The 27,338-nt window shown below is 33.6% G+C and overlaps 1 protein-coding gene across 1 annotated transcript; it reads right to left on the bottom strand.

Moving 5' to 3' along the window:
- Positions 1 to 127: 127 nt before the first annotated feature.
- Positions 128 to 24,087, bottom strand: LOC133193663 (neuronal acetylcholine receptor subunit alpha-10-like). The gene is made up of 9 exons (XM_061329617.1): positions 23,964 to 24,087; positions 15,719 to 15,867; positions 8,230 to 8,274; positions 7,043 to 7,152; positions 6,373 to 6,806; positions 2,591 to 2,695; positions 1,966 to 2,156; positions 1,449 to 1,535; positions 128 to 958 (listed from the first exon to the last, which is right to left on the bottom strand). The coding sequence occupies exons 1-9, from the start codon at positions 24,028 to 24,030 to the stop codon at positions 590 to 592; spliced, it is 1,557 nt and encodes a 518-aa protein (XP_061185601.1). The 5' UTR covers positions 24,031 to 24,087; the 3' UTR covers positions 128 to 589.
- Positions 24,088 to 27,338: the final 3,251 nt, after the last annotated feature.

Raw genomic sequence — 27,338 nt, 5'->3', positions numbered from 1 at the left:
TAGATCTCCAAAAGCAAATTGAAGATCACTTGTAGTAAATGCCTTTGTTTCTTGTGCTAAATACTATTTAGTTTTATGCGTTTTTATTGAATACAAGTCAACAAATAAACAGAAGATTTAATACAGATAAATATTATTAGGTTTTCAAAATGTTCACACATAATTCTGTTCACAAAACGTTCACTATTACATTAGAAGAACCCGCAATTGAACCACATGTATTTATTAACCAAAGGTACAGGTACCAGTAAATTGCGACTTTTTATTTTTCCATGATGGTTTCAAGTCAGCACAAATATCTCTAGAACGTCAATTACTCTCTTCAGTAAATACATAAGGATAGGATAACAGAACATTTCTTCGATATGAATTACAAAGCATACACATTAGAGGTATATATTTTCATTCATTCCTTTCTTTTGCGTGAAATGTCGATGAAAAGTTGAAAATGTCGGAAATGAAAACTATAAAATGTCGGAAATGAAAAATTGAAAATTTCAAAAAAAAAAATCCGGAAATGAAATGCAGCTAATGTATCAATGGTGTGCGCTCAGAAAAGATAAATTTATATTAATTAACACTTCTTTAATTATGCTTGATTTAACGGACCTTGCATCATGATTGCAGAGGTCATAATTAGAGTCACAAGCATGAAAACCGTCAAAAGCATTCGGTCCACAACTAGAGCCAGTTGTTGCCATTCATATCTCACGGAATCTCGTACATCCTGCTCTCGCTGGCGAGATTCGTTGTTATCTATTGTATGGCAAACCTTGCTCAGCACTTTGGAGAAATTAAGTTCTAGTGTACTAGCCGCTTCACTGCTCGGACTGGCGAACGTCTGATTGTTATGGAGATCGGGGGTGTGGTTCTTCCGGACGTTGTTTTCTGGTTTCATTTCATAGCTGTGATTCATCGTTTGTCTCTCATTATGACAACAACATGGCCGAACACCATCCTATAATATTCAGAATTATTTGATTTCGTTTCCTGATGTTTTTCTATGGCCAACAAAATTGAAATACAAATAATTCTGTTCAATCGTTGGCAGAAACATATAATTGAAAGTATATATGCAGAAGGTATAAGCAAAATGTAGAAAAATATAACAATTTGTTTTTCAAATACTGATTCTTTTAGATCCATTCCTCTATGTCCATATCAAAATAAGGACTTACAATGTACAACAGAAATACTATTTTTAAATGGTAAAATTGTTTTATTGCTAAGACTAACAAAGAGGTAAAACTTTCCTATTTTTTTGTTTGATAGTAGAGGTCCTTAAAAATGCAAGATAACGTGTTTGAACAAATTCTCTCAAGTAAAATTATATTCATAAAAGGTAACTAGTTTTATGCGTATCTTTTTCGTTAGAATATGTCTACTAAGACACACAGATTATAGTGATATAACAATACAAAAAAGTAATCTCTTTTTTTTGTTTTTACCTCTAACAGTTTTGTCCTTTCTACTTCAGATATCTTTGAAACTGGTGAATAGTTATTGGCCATGTTGCTTGTAAAGTCTGGGGTGAACTGAAGAAATACAATAATTACATTAATTTGTTTACCTTTTCATTGGTATGTCATGGTAAGTATGGTTTTGAATAGATAATAGTATAAGGGGATTAATCTCTACGAGTCTAGAAGGAATACTTTATTAAACTTTAATAATTGATATTAATACATGTACAATACTGTTTTAACTGCTGTAAAATTCGATTATGGTTTATGATTTGAAGCTGCAGAGGAAATTAAATAAAATACAATATATACTCATGTAAATGTATAAAGTCTTTCTGTGTGCTTCTAGATATGAAATTTTTTGAAAGATACATATATATTAAACGAAGTGATATGATTCTGAAAACATGTTACGAATGTTAGAATATTTTAAAATAAAATTTAGAAATAGGCATAGTTTAAGATCACAAACCCTCCAAAGAAACAGAATTGAAGAACTCACCGTGACTTTAGACCTATTCCCACAAGTGTCCATTTTCACACACATCAATTTGGCGAAGACTCCAAAGAAGATTTTCTTAAGGACTGGAGATATCGGATACCCTCTGTGTCCTTTATGATGGATGTTAAGAGTAAATACTGTCATTGCCGTCGCCAAGGAGACGATTATGATCGTAATTCCATAGTAGATGCCTAAACCGGAAGTAGAATGTTGGTTTTAATGGAATCAGACTTAAAAATAGTTACTTACTCCCCATTTATAAATGCAATGTACATTTAATTCTTATTTTGGTTCCCTGGCCACAGCATTTGATTTGGTATAATGCAGTTATTTTTATTCTAAAATTAATAAACCCTTATTGAAATCTTACTAAATTCAACGAAGTATTTTTAGAAGTTGAAATAAATCAATATTGATGGTCTCATAATAAAGTTTCCTTCATCTATATTATGTAATAATGAAATGTCTATTGTTCCCGGCTTGTTTTTGCGCTTCTTCAACAATTTCGTTTTAAGCTCACAAATTATTGAAATGATTTTGATAGTTCCTTATTTCTGTATTTTGATTGTTTGCTCTTTTTTTTGTTGTTTTTTTTGTTTTTTGTTATTAATGTCGTGAACATTACCTATCAGAGGTAGCACGTTGGATGTTGGGGGCATGTTCTCTGCAACTAACATCATAAACACTGTCATCGACAGAAGGGTAGTGATTCCCATAGTCACTTTTTCACCTGTAATACAGAAAACTTTAATTTGAAATAAAACCCAATTTATTTTTTTTTTCACCTAAAATACAATTAGTTTTGTAACTTGAAACGGGTTTCCAGACGCATTTCCTGGTCGAACAAATGTAAAAGACTGTGAAACTAATCTACTGTGATTTGTTTTGGCGCTATTTTAATCTACACACCCAGTTGTGGTTCACCTCGTCACTTTCATACACATGAAACAGTAAAAATATCTTTCTACTATTCAACGTAGATAACATGGTTTGATTTTAACGCTGCACATCTACAGTTATGTTCAGTAAATTTGATTTCATTCTTCATTACTAAATTTCTGATGAAAGGAGATTAAAAAAAAAACATCAAGGCTATATCCTATCATACAATCAAAGTAGGATTTTATTATATCCCTTGTGGGATGAGCGTCATTCTGTTATATAATACTCACTGACAGACGGCGTCATAATATAGCATTTACTGACCAAAGTCAATCCTTGTAATATCAAAAACCTCGCAAACGTTCTAGTTCAGTAACAGATAATACTCATAGCTTCATGAGATAGGAACTTCGTTTAGGTCACATGATTCACACAAAAATTCAGACAGGAACACACATGTACATGAATGGAACATTAAATAAGGGATAAATGCATTAAAAAACCAATATTCAAGTTCCGGCTATTAATATATTCCAACGGAGATGAGGCTACTTCATTAAAAACAGGATACAAAAGAACAAGAAGTGTCAATATATAAAGTTCAAATGAATTCACCACAGTCGATGAAATTCACTTTTTCTTGTACTAGATCTATTACATCTTGAATACATAATTATAATGGAGTTAAGTCTAAAAATAAGATTTTTTTCTAACGTATTTTTATCATATACGTACTAGTACATGTACCTCATATTATGTAGTTGTATTCCTTAATGAAAACGATAATATATATATATATTTTCTTTCAGCAAACAAATTGCTTAGGATATCTGATTCTTTTCATTATTTTTATTTCTGGAGAATGCAAAACACATTCACTCTCTAAAACCATCCCATATATCTACAGATAAATCTTAAAAAATCGCATAAACATTAAAAAAAATATTAAACTTCATAAATTGGAAATTCCTCTATAAATATGAATTAATGCAATTCACTTTGATATACTTCCCTCCTATTTGGACTCCTTTCTGCTAAATCAAACGTTTTATTTCAGAATTTTTAATTCACAAAGCCTCCTTACAAATTATAGGAAATGACAAAAAAAAAAAAAAAAAAAAAAAAAAAAAAAAAAAAAAAAAAAGATAAGCATGTATTTCATGCTTTTTTTGTTCCCAAAAGCAAGAAGTCTTATTAAAAAAATTATTCGCCCTCGAACTAAATTTTCATCTCTGTATCACAAAGCTTCTTTAGATATTTAGAAGAAATCTGGCAAGGAATGCTGTCTGATATAGAAATATTATTTACCAATTCTCGCTATCTTCTTCCACCCCAAAATTCAATTTGTTACTCTGAAATGATATATTGTCGTCCTTTAAGATTAAAGGGGCATGGACATACTTGCATTGCTTTTTTGTTTACATTTTTGAATTTCAATTATTCTTTGAAAACTATCTTCAGTTTAATGACTTGACATGACATGAAAATTTACATGAAATTACATGAAAATTCTTAATACTCAATGACCGGGGCATTTTTCATAACTTTACACCAAACACCTGTGTTTGAAAACATTGGCATGTGTTCCGTTGTTGTTAATAATTACGTTTTACCGGGTGTGTTCGATTTGCTGACATTGTTCACATCACTGATCACAAACTGACAACACTGGTGTGTTTGGTTTTGCCTTGAAGTTCCTTCATTTCGTTTTTGAATGTTCTTGATTATAATTTTCACATCTGTTATTAATACACCTCACATTTCACACTTTCCTTGAATATCATGATTTAATTTTAGTTCCTGAAAGTGGAAGGATGTATGATAAACACGCTCGAAATTCGTAGTTTTTATAAATAAAGTTATAAACATTGATCTGAAATGCTCTTGCAACATAAAAGTCATGAAATTCTGCCGAAAATTTGGAAGATTATAAACCCCAAATCTGTGTTCATGCTCCTTCAAGAGAAATCCTACAATAAAATTGTTTCTCTATGGACGATATAATGGGATGACACATGCATTCACAGAAGGAAGGTAAAGCAAACACAGAAGGAATAAGAAGATGACCCCTTTAATAAAAGAAAAATACTGTTGTGCAATTCAGTACTTTGATTTTGACTCGTAACAGCTACACCAAACACTTACTGATGAAAAAGAATGTAAGTTTGATCTGAGTAATGCTTAATAATACAGATAAAAATATATATTCAATTCATTTACACATGATCTACATTTATATTGACACGCAGAAGAATAAAATTTACAGTAGATGTTTCATGTTTCTACAAAATTATTCTTGGCATAGTAAAGGGTTCATCTTTTGACCATATCTGCCAATCTTAGATCAGTAACGCCACTTTAAGACAATTTATTTTCCTTTACAGTGTATTAGAAGTTCATTTATAACCATTCTTTATCCACACCATTTAGATACCATATCTTACACAATAGTTAAGTTCTAATTCTGGTTGATATATCAACTAATGATGTTTTACGGATCCTTGACGTAACTGGAAGTGCCTCAAAAAATGAAAAAAACATTTTCGGCACTGCTTCTGTAAAATTCTAAAATGTATTTACAGTATATATCATTTTTTCATTGTATTTGTTTCAAAGTGAAACGTTCAGTTTAAATGAGAATCAGAAGATAATTTGAGTTTTATTTTAATGGCTACTCTGTCTTTTTCTCTTAATATCCTTATTGATGATTGGTACTCTAGTATATATTTCTATTTCCAATGAAAGACAAATGTATTTAAAAGACTTATTTAAGGATATCTAATTCTAAGTACAAATTTAAATTATGCCATCACAGGGAAAATCCTTTTCTACGTGCATAAGTTTTTCAACAATTTACATGTATGAAGACGGCAAAAAATATGTCATCATTTTCTACTACCCACATTATGTATCTATTATCTATGTTCCAAAATAAAGAAATAAAATTTGTCTCAAAATTTAGTTATTTCTGCAAAAGGATACAGAGATTATATAAAAAGATTATGATATACCTGAATCAGATGTTTGTAGGAGTGAAAAAGAGTATGACATATCCTAGTCAGATTATGTGGAAGTAAAAAATAACATGATATACTTGAATCAGATTATGTAGAAGTGAAAAAGAGTATAACATAGATGCATGAATCAGATGTACCTAGAATTTGAAAAGAGTATAACATACCTAAATCAGATGGTACGTGGTAATAGGTAGAAGTGGAGTATAACATGCCTTAATCAGATGGATTGTAGAAAAAGAGTATGACATACCTGGATCTGATGGTATGTAGAAGAGAAGAAGAGTATACCATACCTAAATCAGATGGTATGTGGTAATATGTAGAAATGGAGTATGACATGCCTTAATCAGATGGATTGTAAAAGTGGAGTATAACATACCGGAATCAGATGGTATGTGGTAGAGAAGAAGGGTATGACATACCTGGATCAGATGGTATGTGGTAGAGAAGAAGGATATAACATACCTGAATCAGATGATGTGTGGTAGAGAAGAAGGTTATAACATACCTGAATCAGATGGTATATAGAAGCCAAGAAGGGCAACCAGTGTAATCATAACGCACGGCATCACCATGTTGAAGATATAAAACAGAGGTCTTCGTTGGATATGGATATAGAATGTGATGTCAGGATACGGCTCAGCACAACAGGAGTAGAAAACAACGTTTCTCTGGACATAAAGTTTGTGAAGATGCCATTCACTGTTAGATTTGTAATTTGAAATGTCTCCCTCGTGAGTGTTGAGAACCAGATTAACCTGGTACCCATCGTATGTCCAGGAGGCGAAAGTCATAGAACAATTCTGCTCATCAAATGGAAAGTAGCGCACATTTATGGAGCATGAACTTTTAAATATCACCATGGAGAGCCAAGTTACATTGCCTTGTGACGTCAAGATGACGTTTGAACTAATAGACGAAAAGTATGTCGATACATCAGCACTGAAAAAAAAGTTATGATTCCAATTACATGGTGTGCAGAGTAACATTGCCTTGCAGCAATCCATTATTGCCAAACATATTTTAATTTCATTTAATATATATCTTGTTTTATAATAAAAACTTTTAACGTAATTTGTATAGCATCGTGCATTATAATGATATCATGATTAAGACTTTCAATTAACTTTAAGAACAGCTTTTTACATATTACTATCACCTCCTCAGACTTCACTTACTTATTGTATAGAAATATGTCCGGTCTCCAAATTGAGTCATAGGGAAGACGAACAACTTTAATACCACCATAGTCCTTCGGATTCCAACGCAAGCCGTAGTCTGTCCACATCTATTAAAATATATTGAGTTTACATACATCAAGTACTAATAAATAAATGTCAAACAAAGTAGGGTGTTCCTATGAGTTTCAGCATTTCCCCTTTTTAAATACATTTATATTTCAAAATTTCTTTGAAAGTTTATCCCTTTTATTTTCTTTGAATTATGCACTGATATAATTTAGAGTATTTTCTCTAGTAATTTCTCTAAATTTGTAATAGTCTAAAGCATTTAAAATAATATGATTAATGGAGTTATAAGCCCAAGTTTCTGAGCACTAAAGAAGTGGCGATATGAAAGGGTTTATGGGTTATCTTTGTTTCCTTCAATGTTAAATCAAGTGTTAACCTGAAAACACTTGGTAAGCATCAGTTTGTTTTATCTAATATATTGTCAGACTGTACTGCCTAGAGGGATCAGCAAAGGAGGTAAAATCATTATTTATGGTTTGTGTTATCTAGGGTTCTTGCTTTTTGTTATTTTATATTGCGCTTTATAACTTAACACTTTAGACAAAGCACTTTAAATATATAATAGGAATTGATTATCTATGGCTATATCGATATCCTGTGCGATTTACAGAAGATATTCAATGTTTTGTAGTTGGATATGGAATTTTTTTTCATGAGTGGGACAGGATTTTTTGATATTTTCACGAGTGCGAAGCACGAGTTAAAATATAAAAAAATCCTGTCTCACGAGTGAAATAAATTCCATATCCAACTACAAAAATTGAATTTTCTGTTTATTACATTTTCTTTGACTTTCCCTTTACCTCTGTCTTTTCTTAACACAGTGTTATAGGCTGTGACGTCATAGCTTATTGTGAGATTGAAAACATCGTAACATGGATTTTAGCAACATATTTGGGAAGAAATGGACAGTTTAACTCTCTATCAAGGTGGTTTAGTTATTATCTCTATATATCTTATGACTGCCAGAATTTTTTTTACTTACTTTGATATCCTTTCACACTGTGACAGAATATCACTTTGGTATCCTTTCACACTGTGACAGAATATCACTTATTCAATAAATAAATCACAGTATTTCACTGTTGAAAATGTAATAAAATATATCAACCTACCTGATTTAACCAACAGTTTGTCGTCAGGATTTGGTTCTTCTCATCCTGAAAAAATCAGAAAATATGTTTCTTCGACCTCTGCATTTTAAGTATCAGAAAGTAAATAGTTAACTCTAGTGGCATGTGATTTACAATACTATAAACAACATTTGATACAAATTAAATATTCAAACTCCCACCCCACTTAACCTTTGTGTACAAAATATCCTAAAAATGATCTTAAAAATGTCTTTAATACAATTTCATTATCATATTGCAATTTATTTAATGATTCATCATTTGAATTTAAAATAAATTTTGGTTTCTATGAATAAAAGAAACAACGCTTAATAGACAGTGTACGGCATTTTAAAATTAGAAACACTGAACAATTCTCTTCCCTGAAATAGCTAACATATTATATAATATTTTCCCAAAGATGTCATCAATATTTATGTCCAATGACTGGGCTAATTTATTATTTTATTATGGAGGCAAAATTGAATTAATTTGGAAGGTAGGACAGAATTAGAAACTTAACTATGACGTCGCCACTTGATTTTATAATACATGTCATGTAACTGGTTAAGTAGATTTTGCATTTGTGTAACGTATTGGATTAAATCCATTAATTTTACACTAGAGAGAAATCCTGCGGTCATAATTCATCAGAAATTCAACAAATATTGATTATTCCACTTATGTTATATTTCCCAATAATGAAACCTGTTTTTCAAAGCGATATGGAGATGCGTAAAAAAGTACTTCCTTGTTCAGAAAAAGAATTTACAGTTATTGTTATCTGAACTTATAATAAGGACTGAAAATTTACAGCTATTGTTATTTGCCCTTTAAATGAGGACTGAAAAATCAGTTTATGATATTTGCCCTTATTATAAGGACGGAAAATTTACATTTAATGTTATTTTCCCTTAATATAAGAACTGGAGACAGGACATATATCTATACAATTAGTTCTCCATTTCGTGTACCAGGGTTACGAATACCCTAATAATGTTGTTTACGAATCAACATTTGTCTTTTCATATGCACTGACACAGTAGCCTATTTTTTTCAATTTCATCTTTAGTAATCACATTTGAGGAATTCTTTTGATTAAGTTTTATTTCTCTTTAGAATGCAAATAGGAAACGTTATTGTAAATGATGAGTTAGCAAGGAAAAAATCTACGATTCCTATTTGCACTAGGAGTCAGATGGTATCTCGGTAGCTGGTGAAATACAATAAATCTGCGTAGGAGTCCCGTTCATTATTTCAATTCAGCAACAATAAAGCCTTGTTCTTGGTATACAAATGGACAAAGAATAACGATCATCAAATTAAGTTAAAGGAGATATTAGATAAAAGATATTGAACTTCCTTTGAACGTTTTCAGGAATTACACTCTTTATTAATCAGTCATGTCAGTATCAAAGCTCTGAAAAAGTGAGACCTGTTTTGTTAGACTCTCTAAGTCTTCAAGTGTGAATTTTGTTACATGAACCTGTAACTATTTCATGTAGCATTATGTGTTTTGTTTGTTTGTTTGTATGTTGTTTAACGTCCCTCTCGAGAATTTTTCACTCATATGGAGACGCCACCACTTCCCGATGGAGAGCTGCAAATTTTGTCCTATACTCGGCACTTACGGCCATTGAGCAGTGAGGGATCTTTTTCGTGCCAGCACCTACTGCGACACGGGACCTCGGTTTATACGGTCTCATCCGAAGGACCGGTCTCCACGTCCCACAGTGGGATTCGAACCCGCGACGTAAGGATCAACTCCTTACTTCGCGACTCTAGAGCAGACGCTCTAACCACTGCGCCACGCGGGCGACTAGCATTATGTGTAATTTAAATGAACCTTGTACTTGTGGAGAGGGCTTATATAGGCTATGCCTGCTGCCCAAAATCCATTTATGTTTCTACATAATAAAATATGTTCAAATCAAATCATATCAACGAATTATTTTTTCTGGTATTGCCACTAAAAAAACTACTTTGGTCTTTGAAATGAAAAATCTTTCACACGTAAAAAAAAAATGAATATTTAAAAAAAAAACAAAATAAAACAAAAACTTCTTTACAACATAATCTATATGCTTCACAAACTAGTGTATAAATAAATCTTTCTAGTATACGGTACCTCATACTTTTTATTAAGTATACGAAAAAAGAAACCTGAATAGTAAACACAAGAATCGTTGGGTCATTTGCGCGAAATTTGCTTCATTTGCAGCAAGCATGGAAGGGAATCAGATGTGATAAATTTTACAGTTTTTCTAGATGTTCAGTAATTCATTTGCTTCATTGAAAAATAAATGTTTGCGATGTGTCTTTGACAAAGAAACAATGATATTTATGTCATATTTCACTTTCTTAAAATAGCAAGTACATACTAAATGAGTTGCAAGCAACTCTATGAAAGGGCTAATGAACTTTTGCAAGAGATAATTTGACGTGCGAGAAATGATACCTTTAAAATTATGACCTCTGCATACTTTGTGGCTTATTGCAAATACCAGACAAAAGTGCATTGCTTCCTGTATTTACTCCATTAAGAACCAGAGAGACTAGGAATTATTTTTGTGTATTTGTTAATTGTCATAGATCCAGATAATTAAATTACACTAGTCTTGGGAAAGAAAAAAAAAACAATGTGTAGAATCTACCTTTATTAATCATGCATACTCTAACGTCATGCAAATTAAATGATATAACTGTGTATTTTGTGTTGAGATATAGTTGCATAAACGATTAAGGATGTTTTACATCAACAAGAGGCCCAAGGTCCTTAACGGTCACCTGAGTATAATACAACAATTTAGAAGTTAAATACACTGACAGATGAAGCTTTGTTGCCCTGAAGCAAGAGAAGTAGGAAGATCAGGATCAACAAAATAATTAGTCTAGTATTCAGTATCAACTCATAACTTAAGTTCTAATCTGTCCCCCACTTAATATTATCACCATGCAGACTAATTAACAAACTATTAGTGCTTCTGTACTATTTTTAAACCCACATTAAGACCTCTAGCATTGACCTCTCTTATGGTCTTTGAAGAACTTTTAATAAGATAAGTTATTTTTGTCTCATTTTTATTTATCTATTACTTACAGGTCTGCCTGATTATTAAAACTAAGAAAGTACTTTTTGAATTATACGATAAACATTCTTGCATAATTATCTTATTCTATTAATCTTTCAAATACATTATTTACAGTGATTAATTATCAAAGGTGAATGGAAAAGGGGAATAACTTCTCTCAGTAGAATACAAATTAATAGAGCCCTGTCTAGGACCAGAATGCTAAGACAAATTGTCCAGATGTTCAAAAATCTGGTAGAAATACGCTTACTTATATCATTTAAACTTTTACTCAGTTTGCTTTCAATGTGCCCAGAAGCAGAGAAGAATTTCACAGGTACAATGCATTTTCACTACAGATTCAACAAAGCCTTACCCTAACACCAGAACCCAAGACCAAAGGTCAAGAAATTTACAAATTTGGAAGAGTTACCCTCATCATAATAACTATGGACTTCAAAGAATTAACACTTTTCCACTATATTATCAAAAGCCCTCCCCCCCCCCCCCTTCCTCGTTATGCCAGAGCCCCTGACCCTAAGACCACAAGATTTAAAAATTCTGTTCGAAGCTCCCATCTTCATCATAGCTAAGCAATTAATTTATTAGCTCAACACTAAGGAGCAGACAGGATTAGTTAATGATTAATTAATAGAATTAATGCATTTTCACTATATAATCAATAGAGCCCCCTCCCCCCCCCCTCCTCAAGAACCCCAAAAACTGAGGCAATGTATTTAAAAATTTTGGAAGAGGCATCCTTGTCTATCATAATCATGCACTTAGTTTGTTTAAATAATCTCCAGTAGCAAAGAAGATTTTCATAGAATCAATGCATTTTCACTATATAATCAATAGAGCCCCGCCCTAACACTGGAACCCCTGACCCTGGGGCCATGAAATTCACAATTTTTAAAAAGGCATCCTTATGCATCATAACCATGCACTTAGTTTGTTTAAATAATCTCCAGTAGCAGAGAAGAAGATTTTCAAAGAATCAATGCATTTTCACTATATAATCAATAGAGCCCCACCCTAACACCAGAACCCCTGACCCTGGGGCCATGAAATTCACAATTTTTGAAAAGGCATCCTTATGCATCATAACCATGCACTTTGTTTAAATAATACCCAGGAGCAGAGAAGAAGATTTTCAAAGAATTAATGCATTTTCACTATATAATCAATAGAGCCCTGCCCTAACACCAGAACCCCTGACCCAGGGGCCATGGCTTTCACAATTCTGGAAGGGACCCACCTCCTCATCATAACTATGTACTTAGTTTATCACCTTAATGCCCAGGAGCAGAGGAGAAGATTTTCAAAGAATTAATGCATTTTCACTATATAGTCGATAGAGCCCCGCCCTAACACCAGAACCCCTGACCCTGGGGCCATGAAATTCACAATGTGGGAAGAGGCTCTCTTGTTCATCATAACTATGTACTTAGTTACGTAATTTAATACCCAGGAACAGAGAAGATTTACAAAGAATTAATGCATTTTCACTAGATAGTTGATAGAGCCCCACCCTAACACCAGAACCCCTGACCCTGGGGCCATGACATTCACAATTTTGGAAGAGGCACTCTTGCTCATCATAACTATGTACTTAGTTACCTTATTTAATACCCAGGAGCAGAGAAGAAGATTTTAAAAGAAATAATGCACTTTCACTATATGATCTATATAGCCCCACCCTGGGGCCATGAATTTCACAATTTTGAAAGAGGCACTTTTGCTCATCATAACTATGTACTTAGTTACTTTATTTAATACCCAGGAGCAGAGAAGAAGATTTTCAAAGAATCAATGCATTTTCACTATATAATCAATAGAACCCCGCCCTAACACCAGAACCCCTGACCCTGGGGCCATGAATTTCACAATTTTGGAAGAGGCACTCTTGCTCATCATAACTATGTATTAGTTACCTTATCTAATACCCAGGAGCAGAGAAGAAGATTTTCAAAGAAATAATGCACTTTCACTATATGATCTATATAGCCCCACCCTGGGGCCAGAACCCCTGACCCTGGGGCCATGAATTTCACAATTTTGGTAGAGGGCTCAATGCTTATTACAATGATGCCAACAGTTTGACTGCTTGATGTCCAGGAGTAAAGAAGAAGATTTTTAAAGATTGCATTATTTTTGGTGGTTTTAGCCCCACCCCTCAGGCCCCAGGGGGGCAGGGACCATGAAATTCACAATTTTTGTTCCCCTTCACCCATAGATATGCCAAATTTGGTTGAAATTGGTTAAGCGGTTTCAGAGAAGAAGCTAAAAATGTTCAAATGTTAACGCACGACGCACGCCGACGGACGAGAACGGATAGCAATAGGTCACCTGAGTGACTCAGGTGACCTAAAAATTGTGTATAAATTACATTTACGCTAATTTTATGTAAATATGGTTATTTGATTGCAATTGATATATAATAATTAGATTAATTTGGTAACAGCAAGTTTCTAGTATATCATTTATAAACAACGATTATACTGCAAGCTTATTTAAGAGATGAATTTCAATTTTGGAGAATTCATGAAAACATGAACTACGACAGTTTACGCCTGCATATTTCATGAAGCGCGTAAGCGCTTCATGATAAATATGCAGGCGTGAAGCGTTGTAGTTCATGTACCTCATGAATTCTCAAGAATTAAATTCATATCTTATATTTACATTATTTTTCTGATGACTTGCCACATATTTTTGTCATTCAACGATCATTTTTTAAGAAAAAAAGTTTGCACTATTTTTTGACTTCAATCACATCACAATGGAAATGTTCTTACTCTTCCCACGGTAGTTCATGAGAACATGAACTTTTTCTAATTTGCAAAGAATCTTAAGGAAAAAAAATTTTGGAAATGTAAAATATTCATATATGAAAGCCATTGTTTGTTCTCGATACAACTTATCATCTATCTAAAGAATAATTATATTATTCCGCATAGTGTATTGAAATGAATCAAAGATTTGATCTATGGTATTCTACGAAGGTATGTTGCTAGTGTTAATCATCGTAGTTTTCTGTGAATACAATGCCGGACATTCTCTGGGTTTGATGGAATTAATTTGCAAAGTAAGAAATTTTAAAGATAAGATCAAACTATTTATTCACTGAAAACTTTAGATGAAAAAAGTAATACTGAAAAAAAAATGATGAATTCCAATTCAACCATGTTTAATAGTTTTACTGAGTAGAACAAAACTGTAATCAATATATGTTTACAATTTAATTAATTGACAAAACATTGGACTTCCTGGTCTCATATTGTCGTTTGAAACTCAGATATGATTTCCCTTGAACTCACACTGCAGTTGTTTGTGTATCGAATCGTATGAATGAAGTTCGTTTCGAAGGCAATGTGTGAATCGATGAACTGCAATACTATCCATTTAAAACAAATTTTGAAGCATCGTGGAATTGCGTATGCTAATAGCGTCACAATTTTATGACTTGTAAATGGGAAAGAAGCGCCTTGATGTCATTATAAACTAGTTTTGCAGCACCTAATTCTAAAACACGTATGTGATGAAATATCGTGTATTTATTAGCGTCGAGTAATGGTTGCTATTACGATGAAGGATTGAAATTTAATTTGGTGAAGTGGTTGCGAAGCACAGAATCTTGGACAGTTGTTTGACTGATGTGATCATTGAGGAATACGTTTGTAGATCTTTCTAGAAGTTTTCTTTATTCCAAGAAATTAACAATAGACAGCCATGCCCTTATAGTGGCAAAAACACAGTTGCAAACTAAACAGAATTTATATACTACATGTTTTTTTTTCTTGATCAACAAATATCACTGGAAAACATTTATACATTTACAGAGTTTTGCAGAATAAGGGTAGAAACTAGCATATTGCATTATACTGTCTAAAGAGCTTTAAAATGAATTTCATGGATGTGCTATTTGTTAGAGAAATTTATACCGAGACATACATTGAAATTTTTTCTGGATTCTTTTAAAATGTTTTCCTGATTTATATACAATGAAGGTTGGTCCAGAATGTACAAAACTCATTAAATTTTTCCTCAGATTATCTTGAATAAGGATGCTTAAAAATGTAATCAGTTAAAGAGATGTTTTTCAAAACAGATTTTTATTATTTATTTTTTGCCCAAGGATACTTGAAGCTCTTACGGATGCTACGTCGTTAAAGATCGATTGAAACAGCTAGACAACATGATTATAGGTATTAGCATGATCCCTTGATAATTTTTAGCAGGGTTCTGCAAGACATATAAGTGACCTGTGACACTTTGTGTCAGATGGATAGTGTATTCAGTGATATGTGTTAAGTATTTTAGAACCTTTTGTTCTGTAGAGTAAAACACAAAGAAATTAAGATCTTTTTGCAACTAATGTCCTTTACTTAAAACGAATGACTGGACTAATTCATACTTACCACATCAATCACTTGTGAAAGGGCTAATCCAAATGTCACGTTTAACGGAAGTGACGTATTATCAGGCATTACTGGTCTGACTCTCCTGTCGTATCCTAGCAACAGGTCTCTGACTAATCTCTGCTCATTTGTTTCCTCACGTCTAATACCTACAAAAATATTTGAAACAATAACAATTTTGCGTCTAGAAAGTACTGACAGACAAATTGATATTCATCATATTTAGAAATAAATGGATCAAAATTCAATTATACATGTTGATCCCAGAGGCGTTTTGATTCAGGATGGTGTATTTTGAGTTTTTCTATGTCTGTCTAAATACACTCATTCAAAAAATATCAAAAATCGCTGATATTAGCATTTTTAAAAGATATATTTCTGTATGTCTTTTTATATACAGTAATATGATAGCTTTTACAAAATGCTAATTTCAGCGATTTTTTTTTTTGCTTGATTTTTTCTTTAATGAGTGTATTTAAACAGATATAGAAAAACACACAATACACAAAATACATCATCCTGACACCAAACGCCTATAGATGTTTGCTCTCTAAAGCATAATGTATAAGCTTGATCAGATTCACAAACGTAGCTTATTTTAAGGCGGCAGAGAGAAAACGTAAAAACATTCCATGCATGAACATTGTTAGTAAAATATCCAAAAAATTGCATTGACAATGACATTGACAATAAGAGCAATTACATTGACTTTAATTTTAGTACCCAGTGAAATACTCTTTGGATTTTTATCATTTGTTGTTGTCTGTGAACCTTGAAAAGTAAGCTTATTAAATTTTCAAGATCCACTGGATCAGTTCTACCTAAATATAAACGTATTAATGTTTTTATTTAACGGATCACCAGTTTGTGTAAATGGAGAATCTCGATGTCTTTCTTAGAATAAAAAATAATAAAATAGTGATAATTCCCAGAACAACTAGGATAGAAATGAAAAATGTCCCGATATATGATTTTTGAGATAGATATACCAAACTTAGTAAGTCTAACAACTATCTCAAAATTTAAAAGAAAGTGCATTTCCCTCTTAAAATCGTTTTATAAGTCATTGAGCATTGTAAGCATCAAGTTTAAAGTATCGGAACTGATTATTGGTAAAATTTAAAAATTTTAATACGAATCCTTGTAACCCTTATCCACTGACTTTAGATCAGTGCTATGACATACCCTGGGATGTATACTTAGTAAGATCTTATAAAGTTTATAGTCGGCAGGGGATGCTCACTCCTCCATGGCACCTGATCCCACCTCTGATGTTTTTGGAGGTCCGTGTTTGCTCTACTCCAGCTTTGAATTGTCTGAATGGACTTTGGGCTTGAATACTGTTCGTTATCTCCATATTTCATAGTCCAATAAATGTTATGGATCAGAGAAGAATTCTACACTCCCCTCCCAATCTATGATATGACCTTGATCTAATCTAAAAGACGAATTAATGGCATGATATAGATGTATTTTGTTGTTTTAAGCTTCCATCTAACAAAGGAAATTTCTATGCTGTTTCATTGAAAGTTATGTGCATAGTTTAAGTTGCCAACCAAGATAAAATCAGAAAAAAAGGTAAAACATAGAAACCAAAAGTATGCTGCAGATCTTTGATCTCATGGAGTTAAAATGTTTAAATGGCCAATTAAGGCTTTAAGAAAATGTTACTGAGAATAAGAATTACATTTTGAGTTGAAAACGTCTAAATAACCAAGACTTCATGAATATCTCAATAAGAAGAAAGCGTCTCCCTATGAGTGAAAAATTCTCGAGAGGGACGTTAAACAACAAACAAACAAACAAACAATAAGAAGAATAGTCATGTTTTGAAAGCTGTGGTTGGAGGTAAAATCTAGAATAATATATCTGAAGATATAACACAATTCATAATTTTGAAATTAAATGCATCATATTGGGAGGACTCAGACAATATTGAAGAAATACGAGATGTAATTCAATTTTCGACAGTAGAGGAATTGCAGAGCTTGTGACAATAAGGTTTCAATAACCATGTCTGTATGTGACAATAAAAATTCAAGAGTTTAAATTTTAACCTTTTTCATGACCGACACAAGCCTAATAAGTCAAACATTTCCCCCACTTACATTCAGTCGATATTCAGAGTTTTATCGGGATTTTCAGAGATTGGATCGCTAATCTGTTATCGATCGGACTTATAATCTTTTGGAAACTATATTTAACATATTGTCAGCAAATTATTGGACTTTAATTAGTACATTCTGTCAAAGTCTCAAAATTCTACCAATTAAATTCTTTATCATATATTTTGGAACAAGTAAGTTTGAAAAGTAGCACCAAAGAACTAATTCCAAGGAAAATCTAACTCATCTCTGATATAATACATGTACCTCTCCGAAATCTTATTCCAGTAGCACTAACACTGCCATGCAAAAGGTTAAACACACTGTTGATGGCATACAAAAAATAGCACTGACCAATGAGATACTTAAGTGTAAAAAAAAATCATGTCCTTAATCTTTGTATCATGACACTTTGGTATTTGACAACTGAGTGAAGAGTTATACTATGAAGTCTTGAAACCGAAGTCCTTTTTACACTGATGGACTATGTAAATATTCTATAGAACGAAGAACACACATGATGCAAATACCGTTAAAGAAAACGGTGAAGTACAATTGTATAAAAATATTTAAATACTGGGATTAATTGCATCAATATTTACAGAGCATTAAGTCGAGAGTGATGGGCTTTATTCAGATAGGGGTCGTTAAGGACGATTACGTAATAATGACATCTTTTAATAACCATTGTTCTCGATTATAATCGATTAAATTTACTTGAATTGCCTTTCTAACACGCAAAATAACTTCTTGTCAAGAAAAAAAAAAAAACACAAAACCATTTTAGAAGTTATGCTGTTTTCAATTCTATTTCTTGATACTCTGTTTATCCGATTATGAATTATTTTATTCTCCTTGGCACTCTTTAAACATTGAAATAATTGCCATACAAGAGATTGATATCGATTGGTCATCTATTTCAGGGTTTGATATATAAAGAGGCATATTATTGCTTTAATATGTTTTGGTAGTAAGAGCTTAGTAGAGATCAGTCAATTGCCATGGAACAATTTGTCAAACCGTAAATCTTTCAAGAAAATGCTAAAAATGCGATGAAAGTAGCAAGAACTTTATGATGAACGATGAGAAACAAGTCAATTGTTGAAAAGCTTTTCAGAAAAGTTATAAAAATGATTTTAAAGGCATCATTAAAAAAAATCATTTTTTATTAGTCCCCTACCGGTGAAACCGGAGGAGACTATAGGTTTTCTCTGAGTCTGTCCGTCAGTCCGTCTGTCTGTCTGCCTGTCCGTCTGTCCCTCTGTCTGTCAGTCTGTCCCACTTGGTTTTCCGCACTTTTTTCCTAAACGCTTGCAGATATTGAGCTGATTTTTGGCATGTGAGTGTATCTTAATGCGTTACAGATCAAGTTTGCATTTCGTTTCGCTTCATTGATTTTTGACGGAATTATGGCCTTTTCAATTTTTAAGGGTTTTCCGCAATTTTCTTCTCAACTCTTTCAGATATTGAGCTGATTTTTGGTACGTGACTTTACCTTGATTAGTTATAGATCAAGTTTGCATTTCGTTCCGCTTCATTGTTTTTTGACGGAATTACGACATTTTCAATTCATAACGGGAACCAGATTTCACGTGCCGGTAGGGGACTAGTATTGCTAATGCAATACTCTCAGAATGCTTGTTATAATAAACAAAGATTATCAACAAAATTGCAACTTTTCTTGTACCATCTCATTAATTAAATGCATTGTGAGTACCTCACAAGTATAACGTAATACCCTTATTTAAAGTTGTGACTTGATTTATTTAGTGGTATTCCACTGTTTAATATAATATTGAGAGCAATTTCATCCATCAAATTTTGTCATTAAGCTCTCCAGAGTATATATTCTCCCGTGGTGAGTTTATCACCATGTGAAAGGTACCCTGAAGATTTCCGTCTCTCGTTTATTTGTTTGCTTGATACGCGAACTTGGAAAAGTACTTTTAAGCTAATTCCTCCAATAAATGGATTTTACAAGCACTCTTTTGGATCCACGTGGGATACACCATCCTTTAAAAAAGTCCTTGTTCATATAAAAATTCGATTTGAACGCGATAGGGACTTTGACATATTAATGACTGTGTTTAATGTCCGATGTTCCGAGGGTCAATGTTTGAATGGATATTTCACAGAAGTGCGGGTCAAAGAAGTGACGATTTGACAAAGTTAAAGAGAAAACAGACAGTTCAATCCAAACGGAATCAAAAAGAAGTTCAAAAAAATATTCAACGCGACAAGAAAGACCGAAACCCATATGAACCTTGCAAAGCTTTACTTCTCAAGATTAAGGAATCCTAGTTTTAAAAAAAAGAACTTTGTTTAAGAATTAAAAAGAGGCTGCCAAGCATAGATAATATGCAGTTGGACCTTGCAAAGCCTTATTTTTCAAAGATTGGGGAATACAAGTTTTAAAAAAAGGAACTGTGTTTCAAAAATCAAATAGAGGCTACCCACCATAGAATTAAAATTTTACGGGAAGAAATGGCACCGGTAGACTTCTGAAGAAACAAATTAACAGGAATAGTACATGTAAGCATGTGTCTAACATTTAAAAGAACAAGATGAAATTAAGACAATTGCTACAAACACAGTTATGTGAAACAGATAGGCACCTTCCAAAATACACAAGTGACTTTAGACAGACAGATCAAGATTGTAAAGCACTGTAGTGCAATGACCGTAGAATCCCAAGTTCCAGAGTGTACACGGAGGGGATTAAGGTCGCACCTCAAAGAAGAATCAAGTCTAGAACCAACCGTTTCTGTGGGTCACTAGAGATATTGTAACAGAGCAAATAAAGAACTTCTTTGATTTACAATGAAATATGAAGATAACAAACAGTATTCAATCTCGAAAGTCAAATGAAACGATACAAATTTGGAGCTACAGTATCCAATAATTATTTTGATCATAAGAATTGATTTTGTACTTCTCCTAAATGACCTAATATATTGCATTTCAGTTGCTTTCTCTTCTACTACATGTATTTCAGAAAGTATATTTAACTACATTTCTTGCAATCTTTGCTTTCTGATCTACGCAATAATTATACGTGTTATAATCTTCAGGGGTGACAGGAAACGAGGCGGTTCGATTGAAATTTAATTAAATAGACATCAAACTGCATATTTCACATGCTGATAAATATCAAATCCGATGACCTCATCTTGACGAAAAAACCAAAAGTATAAAGTTAAATCAATATTTCTTTTATTGAAACATTTGAATTGTTATTAACATTAACAGCTGTTGCATTATTGACGGTCTTTACATGTATAACATCTATTCAGGTCGATTCATTCTTGTATAATATGTATACCATGCCATGGTATTTGGATAATTCACGTGTTTAAAGCACTGTATTTAATGAAAATATTGACTTGCAGCATGTTGTTTAAAGATATATAGAAAATAAACAAGATTGATAGAAAAAAAATCACATAGAAGGATCTTTTCTTTTCACTTATTATTCAACAGGTCTGTGAATTGATTAACAATATTAACTAATGAACCACATGTCATTTTTTTCAAGCGACAGTTGGAATATTGATAGCATTTGAACTATTTCAATTTAATTCACCCTCAACTTACAATGTGTACCTCATGCAAAGAAGCCTTATTCTTTGATAGAAAATTATAATTATAGTACGGTAGAGTCGAGTTAAACAATTAATGAACGAAGTCTCCGGATAAATGAAACATTCTTGGTATCTTTATACATAAATTGTTTTCCCATAAATTTCGTCCAGAAGATGAAGCAACCGGATAAATGGCTCCTATGCATGCTCATTACACGTTTTCAGCAAGTGGCTTCCAATTCAGGAAGAGAAGGGATACCTTTTATTGAAACAGAATTTCACATTAATTCTGCAGACTTTTTTTCAAAGTCATCTTTATATCAGGTTGTTATTCTTTTTAAAATTGTCATTTTAATTTTTTTTTTATTTTTATATCAGGTTGTTATTCTATTTAAAATTGTCATTTTAATTTTTTTTTTAATTTTAGTTTCATTTTATTCCATTTCAGAAGTGTTTTGGAAGTCTTTTTCTTTCCTTATCACAAAATGTGCAATTACTGCATGTAAATATTAACCATATTTTCCTTCTAGAGAATTGAAGAAAATTTTTAATTATTTTTGTGTTTGTGTGTGTGTGTGCAAACCTCTTAAGAAGTTATCTCTTTCTTTTCGATATTATCATTTTTGGTGTATTCTTAAACAAAAGTATCAGACAAAATTTGAAAATTTTCACAATTTGCAAGACAATGAAACTGCTGAGGTAGCAGAAACAAATGATGACAGACCATCTTTATGTGTAGTGTTCTTGTCTTTCATACAAGAACCTTTAAGCTCCCTTATATTTTACATGTACAATAGAAAATCTTTCCACTGTGGTAAGGTTTACTCAAAATGCATATTAATAAAATTGCCAGTCTTAGATATCTGTTTAGAACGGGAAATTACGCAAATGACGTGAAATACCGGTAATAAAAACATAACACTTCATGAATGAATCATGCATGAGCAAATAATGAAAAAAATCTCTTAAACACAATATTACTAACAATTCGCACAAACTCAGCTGAATTTCACCTACTTAATTCAGTAGTTTTTTTAAAGTCGAAAACTGCGTTTTGGTTCCAGGAAATGTTCGATTTAGCATACAGGGACCCATATGGGGAAACATTAGTAGTGTATTAAATAGGAGCTATATGGAGGAGTTAATGGCCCAGGCAGGCTTTAATGTCATAGGATAATATGGTCAGAATACGGTTTATTTTTCATAAAATTTAATTGAACTAGATGATTAGGAAAGTAGACAATGAAAATATTAACCTAAAATCTCGACTTTTGTCCAAAATGTTTACGCAATAAACATTCTATCAATGCTTTTTAAACATTTCTGTCGTCACTTTAGCGAAAGATTTTTTTTTTGATAGATGGAACTTTAATGATCTTATATTCATTAACAGTTTAAGTTTTACATCTTAATATAAATGCAAATCAATAGCTTTTACTGGGCTTTTACTATGCTTACATACAAGTAAATATTGCTTTTTCCTTCAATTGATTTTCTATACTTGTTTTATTAAATATAAAAAATCTGAATCAGTATTTTTTAAGAGTGACATCTTTCGTGACCTGTCAAACTCACAGAGCTCCAGAGATCTAGCACAACATTAAGATCTTCTGATTTTAATCCATCTTCAAATTATGTAACTGTGAAGAATTTGTCTCCATTGGTGTCACATTTTACTTTAAATGTTGAGACTTTATTGATTTGACGTAGCTAAAGTTTAATAAATCTATCACAAAATTAAGAGACTGGGACATATTTTACATTCTAAGGAATAAAAATTGGTAATGTGGTCAATAAACCTACAAAAATAGAAAAAGTAGGTTTTTTGGATAGAAAATTAGGTCTTTAAAAACCAATGGTCATTTGTCGTTTCTTTTATACGAGGCAAAAATCCAAATTTGAAAACTGGCTTTTTACATTAATGCATATTCAATAAAAAAGAATCTTTCATGTAACCCTAAGCATCAATAATGTATATTTAAACGTGTTTCAACTTTGAAGATGTCTTGAACGAACTCTGCAATCTACTTTAAGAATATGTGCATTTAAGTTTTGTAGTTTTATCATAATACGTAATGATTGCCAACGAAACAAAAAGACGTTCGTTGTCTCTTAAACAGATAATATAAAATTTCAAGTATACTACACAATTCAAAAATGCTATAAGAAAGAAATATATGAGAATTTTTTTTTTAATTCAAGCGAGTGTCGGTCTTCTTTTTGCTTGTACAGGACAAAAAATTGACACCTTTTATCATCGTTAAACTATTTTCCAAAAAGAATAATGCTAATAAAAACATAAATACAAAAAAATATAAATAAATCTTGATATAAAAATGTTGATTTAAAAAAGAAACAATGAATATATTTATGTAAATAAAAAAAAAGATTGATATCAATATAAAGTAAAGACATTCAAGATTATGAAATAAAACACTGTCAGACATCCTTTGTCAAGTGTAGTTAAAGTTTGTTTGACATAGTTTTATAAATTAAAAAAAGAACTATTTACAATAAAAGTACGTATTTATATATTTCGGGAAAACATGCCCACTTTACCTTGTGTTTTGAGTACAGCAAATAAACTCCATTTACAAAGTAAAATATAAAGAACTCGAATATTCATGATTTTGACATTCAATTACGAAAAAAGGCAATTAGCGATCTTCTTCCCTTTGCAATCGGAGTACAACGCTGATCCGTATAGACCCGCGTCGCTTTGCTCAATGGATAATGGGAATAGTGAAGTACAGTATAATTTGTACAGCTGTTATAGGGACTGGAATCAATGCAGGGTTGATCGCTTCCTGTGAAGTCTTCTGTATAAATACTTCTCTACTAAACACATATCTGTATTTACATTCAATTTCCACTATATGCTTCCGAAACTACATGCCAGCGTGCATATGTTTAAGTACACGATGTGTAAGTAGATTAATTGGTTTCTTATAAGATACATTATTTATAAAAGATTTTCTATACATGAATTAATATGAATATGTGGTCCTGCTAATGAATAAGCACTTCGGAGAAAAGACTACTAAATACAAGAATAGAAGTCCAGCAGCATATTTTGTAGTCTTTTACTCCTGAATACGAAACAGGTGAAATAAAGATAAAAATACTTTTTAAGTTGCCCAGATAACAATTATTCTAATTTTTAAAGCCTTTTTTATATAGATTACTTCATCACGCTGTACAGAGTTTAGAATTCTATCACTCTCACAGCAGTTTATCCATCAATTACATTCTGACCTCATTCTAATTCTTGTCCTGTAACTCCTATGATGGCACACGTATACTAGTAATTGGAACTTCATTTATACTCACCTTTTTGTGACACTTTTCTAAATAACGGATATAATACCCCCTTTTTATAACCTTTTGTGTCAATTTGTATTAATGAATTCAATGATCTATCACTTGTCATTTGCGATTATATTATGAATGTTGTTGTTTAATAAGATGTTTACACAGTAAAAGCTATTATGTTATTGTAGTTCCTATCGGTAAGAATTTTCATCAAAAGAGGATAAGTTCAATAAATTAATACAATAATCAAAGCACTAAATTCTTGTTCCAGAAAGTTCACTCATGGTGTTGAGTGTTTTACTCCGCGTGGTGCCTCACAGGAAATACTAGTATATTCTGTTAAGATATAAAAGCTAAAAAACAAATGGTCTCTTACTTGGATGCTCATTCCTCCATGGCACCTGATCCCACCTCTGATGTTTTTGGAGGTCCGTGTTTGCTCTGCTCCCGATCTGTATTATTTTAATGGGCTTTGATCTTGAATACTGTTCGTTGTCTCCATATTTCATTACTATACAACAGTTGGGCTGGTGATAAGCTGTCAAGTGCTGACCTGAATCCACAGTGGAACTGACTGATGTTTCAACGGTGGCAATCTGTTTCAATCCCGGATGGTTCGTAGGAAAAAGGAGAACTGGTACATACACTTCCTGGTAGATGGAATACGGAAGGTGTGTGAGCCTCTAGTTCTGATGTCTGTTTGGATCAGGTATGGTAGTAGTCTGCTCGGTTTGCTGTCAAGTTCTGATGTATCTTGACTCTCCTGACTGATGGTTGGTATATGTGGGAGACATTCAAATCGCTCTGCTCTGAGTTGGACCTTCTCAATCAGGACGTCTGTACATCCGGCACACAGGGGAAGGCCCGTGTCGCCAAGGTCAGCACCCTGTCGGCCCACTGACGAAGTGACTCTCCTAGGTTCTGGTTGGCCAACTGAAAATTAAGTTGATGTGCGAGGTCCGGATCAGAGGAGCCAAAACGCTTCTCAAATCTCCGCAGGATATCAGCGAGTCGGAGATGACCTGTTTCCAACAGCAGGGTATATTAATCACTTGCTGCCCCCTCAAGGCAGAAACAAAACTGGTCATGCTGCTCCTCCTCGGTCCACAATTGGCTGCGAGACAACCTCACGAACTTACGCAAAAATGCCTTCAAGCTGGTCTTCCCATCATACCTAAGGTCCTTGTAACTGGGCTTACTACCAACAGCTACCCTACTGGTGTTCTTTGTAGTATCTTGGTACTCCGGTAAGCCATTATGTGTAGGTGTACATGTACTAAAGCTGCGAGCCTGGTAGGCCGGGACTGACTGACTAGCATAGTGTCCCAGCTGGGCAGGCCCACACATATTCGGCTGCACATGTGCTATCCTCTCCCCCTTCCTTCCAAAATGGCAGGTCGGGGTATCGAGATAGGCAGGACTGCACTCGCTAACACAGGGACACTATGATGCTGAAATACACTTGGCATAGCCATACCATGGTGTGTGATTGGAGTATTCTCACCCTGGTACAACACAGATCGGGTGTAGTCAGGCAGTGGGGCTTGGGCACGCTCACCCCCAATATTCACAAGGTCTGGGACAGAAGAAGTGTGCGGTGTTGATGCCTGGGGTTGCAAATCATCCCCAGGGAAAGTGGGCACACTCAAACCCGCAAGTCTAGGCTGGGTCTGAAAGGATGCAGGCTCTCGTGCAAGCCCTGCAGGATTTACAGGTCGACGATCATACTCAGAGGCGAGCTATGCTGGCCTCACGGGCCTCTCTGGCTGTTGACTGACAATCGGTGTATGGGATTGAAGGGCGGAGTCAAGTGGGTGTGGTACAACCTCACCCAAGCGGCTTGATCTATTACCCATGGAGCAGGGCCCCCAGGTTACCTGTGTCTCCCACAAGGACAGGGTGGCCGCTAGTTGAACGCACATGGCCTAAAGAATAATGATGTTCTAAACTGAATTCAAGGGAACCTCACTCTATTCGTATTTAGGTGGGCTACAACCCACAGAGCTGCCAGGTGAGCCATGGCCACACCTACACAGGCTACCTAAAGAGGACTCCAGGGAATCTCTGGTCATCATCCCTGGTGAACTAAATTGGGACTGGGCAAACCTTACCTTTTCTCTTGACACACCATGTAACACTTTTCCCTCCCCAAATGGGATGCCCGAGTGCAGGCCGGGCATAGGTGTAGAAGGAGTCCCAAGGGGCAACCCCCCTCCCACATGGCCTGACATTGACTGAGCAAAAGATGTGTGATGGGAGGCAAAATGCTCACTCCCGCTATAAACATATGGTGAATAACTCCCCTCCCCGGGGTAACCCCCATCCTAGACGGAGAACGAAGATTGAAACTGTCTGACCGCCTGTCAGCCGGACGAGTGCCCAGGCCTAAAGCCGACACGGCTTCCTCTACCGACATATCCATAATAAAATGTCACAAATAATCAGATGAAATCATAGAAATATTTACAAATTAATTCTGAAAGTTAATTCAAGAAAAATACCTACAAAATCAACATGTGATCTCATGTACATAGCAGGACCAAAAATGGCGGCTAAAATCGATGCCTAAAAATTCCTAAATTGACAGCAGTACGGGAATCTCCCGGGCCCCGCGAGTTGGGC

Source organism: Saccostrea echinata, unplaced genomic scaffold (assembly GCF_033153115.1).
Source record: "Saccostrea echinata isolate AGI-Se365-2 ecotype Australia unplaced genomic scaffold, CSIRO_AGI_Sech_v1 ptg000028l, whole genome shotgun sequence".
Classification (NCBI taxonomy): Eukaryota; Metazoa; Mollusca; class Bivalvia; order Ostreida; family Ostreidae; genus Saccostrea; species Saccostrea echinata.
The sequence above is the reverse complement of the archived record's forward strand: the minus strand, read 5'-3'. Positions and strand labels throughout refer to the sequence as shown.

Coding starts and splice junctions, on each gene's coding strand:
- LOC133193663 (XM_061329617.1), bottom strand. CDS start 24,030: ATGAATATTCGAGTTCTTTATATTTTACTTTGTAAATGGAGTTTATTT. Junction 15,868..23,963: donor TGCTGTACTCAAAACACAAG/GTAAAGTGGGCA, acceptor ATATTTTTGTAG/GTATTAGACGTGAGGAAACA. Junction 6,807..7,042: donor GACATATTTCTATACAATAA/GTAAGTGAAGTC, acceptor CTTTTTTTTCAG/TGCTGATGTATCGACATACT.